The 14,570-nt window shown below is 38.5% G+C and overlaps 1 protein-coding gene across 1 annotated transcript in view; it reads left to right on the top strand.

Moving 5' to 3' along the window:
- Window positions 1-14,570, top strand: part of TTC29 (tetratricopeptide repeat domain 29) — a 181,536-nt gene that overhangs the window by 159,087 nt on the left and 7,879 nt on the right. The window contains exon 8 of the mRNA XM_003417526.3: window positions 2,265-2,388. Within this exon, the coding sequence (XP_003417574.1) occupies window positions 2,265-2,388 (124 nt within the window). The remainder of the gene's footprint in view (window positions 1-2,264; window positions 2,389-14,570) is intronic.

Here is a 14,570-nt window from a genome sequence, read left to right as displayed (position 1 = left end):
ACTAGGATATGACTGCACATTCCTTTTGGCTGACTTTGGTTTTTGGTTGGTTGTTTTGTGTATATGTGCATGTGGTTAGTATATATTCATGAAGAAATCTGCCATGTCAGCATTTTTTTACATGTGTAGTTCAGTGGTGACATTCATTACTTCCATCATGTGCAGCCATTGCCACTGTCCATTTCCACTGTCCATTTTCCATCACCCTTAACAGAAGCTGAGTGCCTCCTACTCAGTGACTCCCTCCTTCCCCTTGCTTTCCAACCCTGGTAACCACCATTAACTTTGGTCTCCGTGCATTTGCCTATTCTAGATATTTTAAGACTAAATTTACCCCTCGAACATTAGAGTTGCTCTTGTGAATATATTCCAATAAATGTACCCTAGGCTTGAAGCACTACATAGAATTCATGTTTTACCTATCACCATTAATTCCACATATGTACTTAAGTGTTAAGGAAACTTGGTGATGCTAATCGAAAGGCAGGCAGTTTGAACCCACAAGCCACGCCACAGCCGAAAGACGTGACAGTATGCTTCTGTAGAGATTCACAGCCTTGGAAACCCTATCGGGCAGTTCTCCTCTGTCCTACAGGGCCGCCGCGAGTCGGAATCGACTCGAAGGCTGTGGATTAATTATGTATTTACCTCTACAAATTGGCAGCAAAACTCTAAGGGCAGGGACCATATCCCCCAGCATCTAGCACATTCTAGAACATTTGATAGGCTGGCAAAGGTTTCTTAATGTTATTAAAATATCCAGGAGATAGGATTTACAGCCATGGGCTCCAACCACCCGCATGGCTGGATGCTTTCACATCTGTCATGTGCCCTGCCTAAGTGTTTCCCTTCTCAAATTGTCAACCATCCTTTCATTCAAAAATATACAAATGCCTAATATTTGCCAAGCACTCTGCTAGAAATTGTGCCTTTCTCAGCATTTTGCCAGCATATGTAACACTTATGCCTGTGACCTTAGTGACACCTGAGATTTCACTGGTGAGTAACAAACTAGCATTAACATTCTATAAATGTTTTTAAGTTTTAAAAAAAATTACAGCTTTATTTAGATATTATTCACAGACCATAAGATTCATCCTTTTGGAGTATACAATTCAGTATGTTTTAGTATATTATGTGGCCCTGGTGGCGCAGTGGTTAAGAGCTCAGCTGCTAACCAAAAGGTCAGCAGTTCAAATCCACCAGCCGCTCCTTGAAAACCCTTTGGGGCAGTTCCACTTTGTCCTGTGGGGTCGCTGTGAGTCGAAATCAACTCGACAGCAATGGGTTTGGTTTTGGTTTGGTTTTAGTATATTCACAGACTTGTGCAACCATCACCATTATTTAATTTTAGAACATTTTCATCACTCCAGAAAGAAACCTATACCCATTAGCAGTCCCTCTCTATTCTCCCTCTCTCCCCAGCCTTTGGCAATCATTAATCTATTTGTCTCTATGGATTTGCCTATTCTGGACATTTCATGTAAATGGAATCAAATAAATTCGTGATCTTTTGTGACTGCCGTCTCTCAGTTAGCATGTTTTCAAGGTTTACCTATGCCATAGCTTGTATCACTGCATTGTACATGTGTATTCTTTTTTATGGCTGAACAATATTCCATTGTACGGATAGATCACATTTTGTTTATTCATTCATCAGTTAATAGACATTGGGATTGTTTTCACTTCTTGGATAATATAAATAATGCTGCTATGAACATTCAGGCACAAGTTTTCAAGTGGATATGTTTTCAGTTCTCTGGAGTATATGCCGAGTGGAATTGCTGGGCCATGTGATAATTATGGAAACCCTGGTGGCGTAGTGGTTAAGTGCTATGGCTGCTAACCAAAAGGTCAGCAGTTCAAATCCCCCAGGTGCTCCTTGGAAACTGTATGGGGTAGTTCTACTCTGTCCTATAGGGTCGCTATGAGTTGGAATCGACTCAATGGCAATGGGTTTGGTTTTTTTGGTTTTTTATGGTAATTATATAAAGTTTTTGAGGCATTGCTAAATTATTATCCAAAGCAACTGCATGGTTTTGCATTCCCACCAGCAATGCATGAGGGCTTAAAGTTTTAAGTCTGGACTCACTGTATACTCCCACGAAGACAAGTCATATATTTATTAAATTAATATTTACTCTAATCTCATTATCCTAATGATTATCTTGCATTTTCTAAAGCAAAAACACAAAAGTATCTTCTTTTCACTGTGATATTAAGTGAGATGATACTCCAGTGGCTTTCTCTTTTATTTCTTCTAGCCGAGGAGAAATGGAGGAAGCAATTAAATATTTGAAAAAAGTTCTAAAAATTGTAAGAAACAATTTTCAAAACCTAGATATTGTGAGAGCAAGCACAATGCTTGGAGACATTTACAATGAAAAGGTAAGGATATGCATTTCTTGTTTTCAGGGAGAAATTGGCAAAGTTTTAAAATTCTATTCCCACTTGCTCCTCGCCCTCCCACAGGGTGTCCTCCCAAATGGCCCAGAGTCCCTCTCCTGGATTGCAGGACTTAGCTAATGCACAAGGCAATGACTGGGAAGAGAAGCACCTCTTTCTTGCTCTTGTTCTTGTACCTGAGTAACATCCTGGGCACGGACACCACAAACTGCTAACCCTGATGAATATCTTCACAACCAATGCAGGCTCTAAGTGATTTTGGAATTGGGATATGATTCAGACATTTAAGTTCAATAGAACTTTATTATAACCGTTGGCTCTTATCTGCTTACACTCACATTCATCTTCCTCACTTTAAATTCTTGTTTTATTAATCCAGCTGTGATAACTCCTCTAGGTTCCTCAGGAGAGGGAAGGACAATTCCAAGGGTAATTCTCAAGAAAAATACAAAATTTTAGCAACAGATTAGTTATGTAGGAAAAGACAGAGAAAAGAAAAAAAAATTCTAAAGTAAAAATACCTCACTCAAGAAATCATTATTTAGTGAAATGTATTCATCACAGTGGACTTTTGATTTGTTTTCTTCTGATTTTTATCTATTATAACTCACATTCTTCATTAGAAGTACTTCACCTGAAAAGGCTTGTTTTTCTAGTTATCAGTGATGTTTCGATTATGAATAGGAACTCTCGCTTCTTGGGGTGGTCATATTTTCAGACCATTTATACACACTGTCTTAATTTTTTTGAGAAGCTGTGTATATTGTGATTAAAAACAGTAACTGAAACCAGGCTGTTTGGGTTAAAGCCCAGCTATTTCACTTACAAGGTCGTGACCTCAAGTTACTTCACTTCTAGTTGCCTCAATTTTCTTGCCTTACGAGGTTGTACCAAGGATTAAATTAAGATATGTGAAGTACTTAGAATGGTGCCTGATCAGAAGTAAGTGCTATATTGTTGCTGTTGTGGCCATTGAGTGGGTTCTGACTCATGGTGACCCCATGTGCTATGTAATGGTGAGCTATCACCATTCTAGAAACCCTGGTTGTGCAGTGGTTAAGAGCTACTGCAGCTAATCAAAAGGTTGGCAGTTCGAATCCACAAGGTGCTCATTGGAAGCCATATGGGGCTGATCTACTCTGTCCTATAGGGTTGCTATGAGTCAGAATTGACTAGATGAGAACGAGTTTCGCTTTTTTTTTTTTTTTTTTTGATTATCATCATTGTCTCTCTTTTCCAGAGGGTCAGAGAGTTTAAGTAACTTACTCCAGGTCTCAAAGTTTCCAGATGACAATGATATTCAAACCCATACTCATAACCACTATATTATGCTATTTTTTGCTATAAAATTAATTTTGATAATTTCAGAATTGTTTAGGTTTTTATTAAGGAAAATGAGTTTGAAATTAAACTGAATGAATGAAACTAATAATTCTCTAGTTCCTGCTATGGAAAGGTGTTTTCAAACAGCGTGCTTCATTTCTTTCTTTCTTATTCCCCTCTTTTTTGCTTATTTTCTCACATTGGCCTTTCTTCTCTCTGAATCTTTAAATTCACAATCTTTAAACCCTCTTTTCTTGTTTTCTCATTTTTTTTTATGTTTCAAGTTTATTTGAACCTTCAGTACATTATGCATTTATCCATGTATTATTAGTTTTTTTTAATTTTTTTATTGTACTTTAGATGCAGGTTTACAGAGCAGACTACTTTCTCATTAAACAATTAACACACAGATTGTTTTGTGACATTGATTGCCAACCACACAACATGTCAATACTCTCCCCTTCTTGACCTTGGGTTCCCCATTACCAGCTTTCCCGTCCCGTCCTGCTTTCTCATCTTTGTCCCTGGGCTGGTGTGCCCGTTTAGCCCCATTTTGTTTTATGGCCCTGTCTAATCTTTGGCTGAAGGGTGAACCTCAGGAGTAACCTCATTACTGAGCTATAAGGGTGTCTGGGGGCCATATTCTCAGGGTTTCTCCAGTCTCTGTCAGACCAGTAAGTCTGGTCTTTTGTGTGTGTGTGTGTGTGAGTTAGAATTTTGTTTTACAGTTTTCTCCAGCTCTGTCCAGGATCCTCTATTGTGATCCCTGTCAGAGCAGTCAGTGGTGGTAGCTGGGCACCATCTAGTTGTGCTGGACTCAGTCTGGTGGAGGCTGGGGTAGTTGTTTGTAGTCCATTAGTTCTTTGGACAAATCTTTCCCTTGTGTCTTTGGTTTTCTTCTTTCTCCCCTGCTCCAGATGGGTGATACCAGTGGAGTATCTTGGATGGCTGCTCACAAGCTTTTAAGACCTCAGATACTAATCACCAAAGTAGAATGTAGGACTTTTTTTTTGTAAACTATGTTATTTATACCAGTTGAGCTAGATATTCCCAGAGACCATGATCCCCACAGCTCTCAGCCCAGTAATTCAGTCCCTCAGGGAGTTTAGATGTGTCTGTGGAGCTTCCATGACCTTGCCTTGGATGAGTTGTACTGGCTTCACCCATATTGTGTACTGTCTTACGCTTCACCAAAGTTACCACTTATCTATTGTCTATTTAATGTTTTCCTTCCCCCTCTTACCTTGTAATCATCAAAGATTGTTTCTTTTTGTGCGTAAACCTTTTCTTGAGATTTTATAATAGTGGTTTCATACAATGTTTATCCTTTCGCTCAGCATAATGCCTTCCAGATTTATCCATGTCCTGAGATGTATCACAGATTCGTCATTGTTCTTTATCGTTGTGTAGTGTTCCATTGTATGTGTGTATCATAGTTTATTTATCCATTCATCTGTGGATGGGCTTCTAGGTTGTTTCCATCTTTTTGCTACTGTGAACAACACTGCAGAGAACATGGGTGTGCATATGTCTATTTGTGTGACAGCTCTTATTTCTCTAGGATATATTCCTAGGAGTGGGATTGCTGGGTTGTATGGTATTCCTATTTCTAGCTTTTTAAGGAAGTACCATATCATTTTGCAAAATTGTTGTATCATTTTGCATTCCCACTAGCAGTGCATAAGAGTTCCAATCTCCCACAGCCTCTCCAGTATTTGTTATATTCTGTTTGTGTGTGTGTGTGTGTGTGTGTGTGCCAGTAGTGTGGGGGTGAGATGGTATCTCATTGTGGCTTTGATTTGCATTTCTCTAATGTCTAGCGATTTTGAGCATTTCCTCGTGTATCTGTTAGCCACTTGAATGTCTTCTTCCTGGAAGTGTTGTTCATATCCTTTGCACATAAACAACAGAACATCTAGAAAGAAACTCAACAAAGATACAGAAGATCTAAAGGCCACTATCAACCAACTTGACCTCATAGACATATATAGAACACTCCAGCCAAAAGCAGCAAAATACACATTCTTTTCCAATGCTCCTGGAATGCTCTTCAGAATAGACCACATCTTGGGCCACAAAGTAACCCTCAACAAAATCAAAAACACTGAGATACTACAAAGTATCTTGCATAACCACAATGCCATCAAAGTAAAAATTAATAACAGGAGCAGCAAGGAAAAAATCAAATACATGGAAACTGAATAACACCCTGCTTAAAAACCACTGGATAAGAGAAGAAATTAAAAATGAAATTAAAAAACTCCTAGAATCAAATGAGAATGAAAACATATCATACTAAAACCTTTGGGGCACAGCAAAGGCAGTCTCATAGGTCAATTTATAGCAATAGATACACAAATCAAAACAGAAAAAAGAGACAAAATCAAAACATTAGCTATACAACTCAAACAAATTGAAAGTAAACAGAAAAAGAAGCCCACAGCCACCAAAAGAAAGGAAATAATAAAGATCAGAGAAGAAATAAATGAAATGGAAAAACAATAGAAAGAATCAACAAAACGGAAAGGTGGTTCTTTAAAAGGATCAACAAAATCGACAAACCACTGGCCAAATTGACCAAAATAAATAAATAGATAAAAGAAGGAGAGGATGCAACTAACCCAAATAAGAAATGAAATGGGGGACATTACAACAGACCCAACTGAAATAAAAAGAATCATAGCAGAGTACTATGAAAAACTATATTCCAAGAAATTTGAAAACCTAGAGGAAATGCACAAATGTCTAGAAACACACTACCTACCCAAACTAACACAAGCTGAAGATGAAAATCTGAACAGATCCATAACCAGAGAAGAGATTGAAAAGGTAATTAAAAAAAACTCCCTCTCCCCCCCGCAAAAAAAAAGCCCTGGCCCAGATAGCTTCACTGGAGAATTCTACCAAACATCTAGAGAAGAGCTTACTCTAATAGTTCTCAAAGTATTTCAGAACATAGAAATGGAAGGGACACTTCAGATTCATTCTATGAACGCATCATAACCCTGATAACCAAAACCAGGCAAAGATCTCACAAAAAAAGAAAATTATAGACCAATGTCTGTCATGAATATAGATGCAAAAATTATCAACAATAGTACACAATACTGGGGAAGCCAGCAGAACTTGTCCAAGGCAATGTCATGGAAGCTCCATAGACATATCCAAACTTCCCAAGGGACCAAATTACAGGGCTGAGGGCAGTGGTGAGCATGGTCTCTGGGAACATCTAACTCAATTGGCATAACATAGTTTATAAACAAAAAGTTCTACATTCTGCTTTCGTGAGTAGCATCTGGGGTCTTAAAAACCTGTGAGTGGCCATCCAAGATACTCCACTGGTATCACCCATCTGGAGCAAGGGAAAGTGAAGAAAACCAAAGACACAAAGGAAAGATTAGTCCAAAGAACTAATGGACTACGTAGTCGTCCACAGCCTCCACCAGACTGAGTCCAGCACAACTAGATGGTGCCCAGCTACCACCACTGACTGCTCTGACAGGGATCACAATAGAGGATCCTGGACAGAGCTGGAGAAAACTGTAAAACAAAATTCTAACACACACACACACACACACACACACAAAAGACCAGACTTACTGGTCTGACAGAGACTGGAGAAACCCTGAGAGTATGGCCCCCAGACACCCTTATAGCTCAGTAATGAAGTTACTCCTGAGGTTCACCCTTCAGCCAAATATTAGGCCGGCCCATAAAATTAAACAAGACTAATTGGGCACACCAGCCCAGGGGCAAGGACTAGAAGGCAGGACGGGACAGGAAAGCTGGTAGAGGGAAACCTAAGGTTGATAAGGGGAGTGTGGACATGTCATGGAGATGGCAACCAGTGTCACAAAATAATATTTGTATTTTTAATGAGAAGCTAGTTTGCTCAGTAAACCTTTATCTAAAGTACAATAAAAAAATTTAAAAATTATCAACAAAATTCTAGCCAATAGAATTCAGCATCGTATCAAAGAAGTAATACACCACGACCAAGTGGGATTCATACCAGGTATGCAAGGATGATTCAACATTAGAATATCAATCAGCATAATCCACTACATAAATAAAATCAAGGAATCATTTCAATCAATGCAGAAAAGGCGTTTGACAAAGTCCAACACCCATTCCTGATAAATCTCTCCATAAAATAGGTATAGAAGGGAAATTCCTCACATAGTAAAGGGCGTCTATACAAAACCAACAGCCAACATCATTCTTAATGAGAGAGGCTGAAAACATTCCCCTTGAGAACAGAAATAAGACAAGGTTGCCCTTTATCACTACCCCTATTTAACATTGTGCTGGAAGTCCTAGTTAGAGCAATAAGGCAAGAAAAAGAAATAAAGGGCATTCAAATTGAAAAAGAAGAAGTAAAACTGTCCCTTGTGGTTGATATGATACTATACATAAAAAAAAAAAAAAAAATACTATACATAGAAAACCCAAAAGACCACAAGAAAACCACTGGAGCTAATAGAAAGATTCAGCAGAGTAATGGGATACAAGATAAACATACAGAAATCATTTGGATTCCTATACACCAATAAAGAGAACTAAGAAAAGTAAATCTGGAAAACAATACCATTTATAGTGGCAGCTAAAAAAAAAAAAAAAAACTTAGTAATCAATCTAACCAGGAATGTAAAAGACCTATACAAAGAAAACTACAAAACACTACTGCAAGAAACCAAGAGAGACCTACATAAATGGAAAAACATACCATGCTCATGGATAGGTAGACTTAACATTGTGAAAATGTCAATTCTACCCAAAGCAATCTATAAATACAACTTTATACGGAAAGGAAAGAGGCCCTGGGTGAGTAAAGCACTATTGAAGAAGAAGAAGAAAGTAGGAGGACTTGCATTACCTGACCTCAGAACCTACTATACAGCTATGGTAGTCAAAACAGCCTGGCATTGGTACAATGACAGACACATTGACCAATGGAAGAGAATTGAGAACCCAGATGTAAATCCATCCACCTACAGTCACCTGATCTTTGACAATGGCCTAAAGTCCATCAGATGGGGAAAAGACAGTCTTTTTAACAAATGGTACTGGCAAAACTGGATGTCCATCTGCAAAAAATGAATCAAACCCATACCTCACACCATACACAAAAACTAATCAGAAATGGATCAAAAACCTAAATATAAAACCAAAATCTGTAAAGATCGTAGAAGAAAAAATAGGGTCAACTCTAGAGGTGCTAATACACAGCATTCACAGGATATAAACCATAACTAACAACACACAAACACCAGAAGATAAGCTAGATATGTGGTATCTATTAAAAATTAAACACTTCTAAGGTTTTTTCTGGGGCTCATCAAAAGACTTCACCAAAAGAGTAAAAAGAGAACCTACAGACTGAGAGAAAAAAAAAATGGCTATGACAAATCCGACAAAGGTCTAATCCCTAAAATCTACAGCAAAATCTAATACCTCTACAACAAAAAGACAAAAATCCTCTTTTCTCTTGCCCATCTCAGCCTCTTTCTTCTATTCTTCTTCCTTAACCGCCACCTGGCTCCCTTGATTTCTGTTTGCTGTTGTTTACCTTTTTATAATGCAGCAGTGAAAAAAAACCAGATAAAGCCCATACCTTCCCGAGGCTTACAGCCTAATACAGGAACTTATCCTACAGTGGCAGAATTTACATTCCTAGTAAAAACCTATAGTCTTATGTTTAAAAGGCTTGTTCTTCAAAAAGAAGTGCAAAAAGCACAAATTGTTATATTCTACCACCAAACAACACCTCAAACTCAGTCTTTTACTGTAATAAAAATACTGAGTATCAGGCTATGCTTTCATTACAGAAATCATAAGAAAAATTTTAAAAAATGAATCTTTCTGAGGGATAATATGTTTATACAACATTTTCGTAACATTTTTTGCCAAGAGTTTGTATCTCATCTATATGTATTTTATTCCCTGATTTTTAATTCTTAAAAAAGAGCTTAGTATCAACAGGTTCAAAATTAAAACCAAATCCATTGCCTTTGAGTTGATTCCAACTTATAGCGACCATATAGGACAGAGTAGAACTGCCCCCATAGGGTTTCCAAGGAGCGGCTGGTGAATTTGAACTGCCTACCTTTTGGTTAGCAACCGAGCTCTTACCCACTGCACCACCAGAGCAGATTAGAGACATGAAACAATATCCAAAAGCTGTGTCAACTGCCTGAAGATAATTTTCAACAGTTTACCCCTATTCTGATATAAAATTTGGATGTTCCAAGTGTATTCATGCTATCATGACAGCCTTCAAATGTATAAGTTGATTAATACACCTTAATGATTCTGACCAGACGAGTTACAGAGTGACATCAAGGACATCATACGTGAAGAAAGTAAGAGATCATTATAAAGACAGGAAAGAAAGAAAAGACCAGAATGGATGTCAGAAAAGGCTCTGAAACTTGCTGTTGAATGTCAAGTAGCTAAAGCAAATGGAAAAAATGATGAAGAAAAAGAGCTGAACAGAAGATTTAAAAGGGCGGCTAGAGAAGACAAAGTAAAATATTATAATGACATGCACAAAGATCTGGAGATAGAAAACCAAAAGGGAAGAACATGCTTGGCATTTCTCAATCTGAAAGAACTGAAGAAAAAATTCATGCCTTGAGTTGCAATGCCGAAGGATTCTATGGGGAAAATATTAAACGATGTAGGAAGCATCAAAAGAAGATGGAAGGAATACACAGAGTCACTGTACCAAAAAGAATTGGCAAGTTTCAACCATTTCAGGAGGTAGCATATGATCAGGAACCCGATAGTACTGAAGGAAGAAGTCCAAGCTGCAATGAAGGCATTGGTAAAAAACAAGGCTCTAGGAATTGATGGAATATCAACTGAGATGTTTCAACAAATGGATGCAGCACTGGAGGTGCTCACTCGCCTATGCCAAGAATTTTGGAAGACAGCTGCCTGGCCAACCAACTGGAAGATAGAAACTGGAGATAGAAAACCAAATAGGCACATATTTGTGCCTATTCCCAAGAAAGGTGATCCAATCAAATGTGAAAATTATTTGAACAATATCCTGAATATCACACACAAGTAAAACTTTGCTGAAGATCATTCAAAAGTGGCTGCAGCAGTACGTCAATAGAGAACTGCCAGAAAGTCAAGCCAGATTCAGAAGAGGACATGGAACCAGGGATATCATTGCTGATGTCAGATGGATCCTGGCCGAAAGCAGAGAATACCAGAAAGATGTTTACTGTATTTTGTTGACTATGCAAAGGCATTTGACTGTGTGGATCATTACAAATTATGGATGACATTGCAAAGAATGGGAATTCCAAAACATTTAATTGTGCTCACGAGGAACCTGTACGTAGATCAAGAGGCAGTCATTTGGACAGAACAAGGCAATACTGTGTGGTTTAAAGTCAGGAAAGGTGTGCATCTGGGCTGTATCCTTTCACCATGCTTACTCAATTTGTATGCTGAGCACATAATCCAAGAAGCTGGACTATATGAAGAAGAACAGGCCATCATAATCGGAGGAAGGCTCATTAACAACCTGTGATATGCAAATAACACAACCTTGCTTGCTGAAAGTGAAGAGGACTTGAAGCACTTACTGATGAAGACCAAAGACCACAGCCTTCAGTATGGATTGCACTCAACATAAAGAAAACAAAAACCCTCACAACTGGACCAATAAACATCATCATGATAAAAGGAGAAAAGATTGAAATTGTCAAGGATTTCATTTTACTTGGATCCACAATCAACACCCATGGAAGCAGCAGCCAAGAAATCAAAAAATGTATTGCATTGGGCAAATCTGCTGCAAAGGACCTCTTTAAAGTTTTGAAAAGCAAAGATGTCAGCTTTAAGACTAAAATGCACCTGACCCAAGCCATGGTGTTTTCAATTGCCCCACATGCATGTGAAACCTGGAGGATGAATAAGGAAGATCGAAGAATTGATGCCTTTGATTGGGGTGTTGGCAAAGAATATTGACAATACCATGGTCTGCCAAAAGAACAAAACAAATCTGTCTTGGACAAAATACTATCAGAATGCTCCTTAGAAGCAAAGATGGCAAGAGTATGTCTCACATACTTTGGACATGTTATCAGGAGGGATCAGTCCCTGGAGAAGGACATCATGCTTGGTAAAAAAGAGGAAGACACTCGATGAGATGGATTGACACAGTGGCAGCAACAACAGGGTGAAGCATAGCAAGAACTGTGAGGATGGTGCAGGATCAGGCAGTTGTTTCATTCTATTGTACTTAGGGTCACTATGAGTCAGAATCAACTCGACAGCACCTAACAACAATGATTCTTTATATTTTAATATGATAAATGATCTTTGATAAATAGTATAGTAATAAGGTCCATGAGTGGCACAAAGGATTAAGCTCTGAACAACACCTAAGGGTTGGCGGTTCAAATCTACTCAGAGGCATCTGAGAAGACAGATCTAGTGATCTGCATCCAAAAATCACAGCCTTGAAAACCCTAGGGAGCAATTATACTCTGCATACACAGGGTCGCCATGAGTCAGAATCGCTTAGATGGCAACTAACAATAGCAACTTTAAGTAAATAATACTATAACAGGATTTTTATAGCATCATAAACCTCAGAACAATGCTTGATTTGTAACATTCCATTTTTGTGCATTACTGTGATTCTTTCCAGATACTCCCTTAAGTAAAACAAAAAATCCACTTCTCGGACAGACTCTGACCTGTTAAATAGCTACTAAGAGTATGATTTGAAAAAGTATTAGACAGGACAAAATTGATTTATTAATACTAAACCAAAAAACCAAACCTGTTGCCGTTGAGTCGATTCTGACTCATAGTGACCCTATAGGACAGAGTAGAACTGCCCCATAGGGTTTCCAAGGAGTGGCTGGTGGATTTGAACTGCCGACCTTTTGATTAGCAGCCATAGCACTTAACCACTACACCACCAGGGTAAGTGCTTGTTCATTTTCTCTTTCTCATTTTTTTGAGACAAATTGATAGCCTTATGATATCTTGAATTTCCTTCTAGTTCCAAAAAGCCATTTCCTAGGAAAATGTTGACAATGAATTATTTCATGTCCCTACTTTTTATGGATGTTTCCTAATTGTGTTATTTTGTTCCAGTTGTGCAGTTAAAGAATTCCATGAGCTATTTGTAGAAGCTACTGGAAACCATGGTGGCATAGTGGTTGGAAACTCTGTAGGGCAGTTCTACTCTGTCCTGTAGGGTCGCCATGAATCAGACTCGACTTGACGGCAATGGGTTTGGTTTTTTTGGTTTTATTTGCACCAGATGCTATTTATTAAGCTTTGTCTGTGAAATAACCTGTAGCCAGGTAAAGAGGCCTTACCCCGAAGTTAATGCCCAACTGAATTTGAATCTGAGCTCGGTAACTTGTTAATTATGATCTTGGGCAAGTTGATTTTCCAATCCTCAGTTTCCTTATCTTTCAAGATACACTGAAGAGTAGTTATATAAGGTTTTTTGTTTGTTTGTTTTTAATATATATGGCATCTAGGAGAGTTCCTGGCACGTGTTGGGAACACAATAACACTTAGCTTCTTAAAATCTCAAGCTCAGATCTCTCAACTCCAAACCATATCCCACTGCCTACTTAACATCTTTACTTAGATCACATCAGACATCACCTATTAAAAACCAACTCATCATCTTTCCCCTAAATTCTATTCCTCTAACAATTTAATGTCCAACCATGATAGAATGTAATTCTGGAATTTTCTGAACAACCTTCCCTTCTCAATCTATGAACCCTCATCATCTGACCTCATCCAGGCCCATGGCTTTAAATACCATCCATATGCTGATGACTCTCAAATTTGTGTCTCCAACCCTGACTTGTCCTCAGAACTCCAGACTTGTAAAGTCAACTTCCTACTTGGCATCTCCACCTGTATGTATGTCCAATGTTGTTGTTATTCATTAACGTTGACTTGGCTCAGACTCATGGCGACCCCATGCACAATAGAATGAAACATTGCCTGGTCCCGCACCTTCTTGATGATCTTTGATACGTTTGAATCCATACTTGTGGCTAATGTGTCAATCCACCTTGTTGAGGATTTCCTTTGTTTTCACTGACACTCTACTTTACCCAACATGATATCCTTTTCTAGGGATTGGTCTTTCCTGATGACATGTCCAAAGTAAGCAAGATGAAGTTTCACCATCCTCACTTGTAAGGCACATTCCAATTTTACTTGTTTTAAGACTGATTTATTCCTTCTTCTGGCAGTCCCTGGTATATTCAATATATTTCACCAACATCACAGTTCAAATAGGTCAGTTCTTCTTTGATGTTCCATTTTCACTGTTCAGTTTTTGCACACATAGGAGACCTATTGAAAAGACCATGGCTTGGGTCAGGGGCACCTAAGTCATCAAATGACAGCCTTTGCTTTTTAGAAATTTAACATGGCCTGAACACAACTCTTGATTCCTCCTCCCTTAGACTCCTCCTCCCCCAGCTTTCTCATCTTAATAAATGGAAACATTATCTATCAACCCAGTCGCTCAAGACAAAAATCTCGATATTCTTCGATGTCTTCTCTCCCTCCTGCTTCATATCCTATCCCAATGCAAACCCTGACCATTATGCCACCAAAACATACCTCAAATGCATCCACTTCTCTCTATCTCTGCTACTAGCACATCACTTTATGACACTATGTTGTCTCTCTCAGATGGTTGCAGTAACTGCCTCACCTGTTTCCCTACGTACACTCTTCCTCCTTCTGATCCAGTCATCACACAGTGGTGTGAAAAAAGTAATCTTTTTAGTTTTTTAATCAAATCCTGTTACTTCTCTGCTTACAACCTT

The sequence above is a fragment of the Loxodonta africana genome, chromosome 13 (assembly GCF_030014295.1).
Source record: "Loxodonta africana isolate mLoxAfr1 chromosome 13, mLoxAfr1.hap2, whole genome shotgun sequence".
NCBI classification, from domain to species: Eukaryota; Metazoa; Chordata; class Mammalia; order Proboscidea; family Elephantidae; genus Loxodonta; species Loxodonta africana.
Note: the sequence above shows the minus strand (reverse complement) of the source record. Positions and strands in the feature narration are given on the sequence as shown.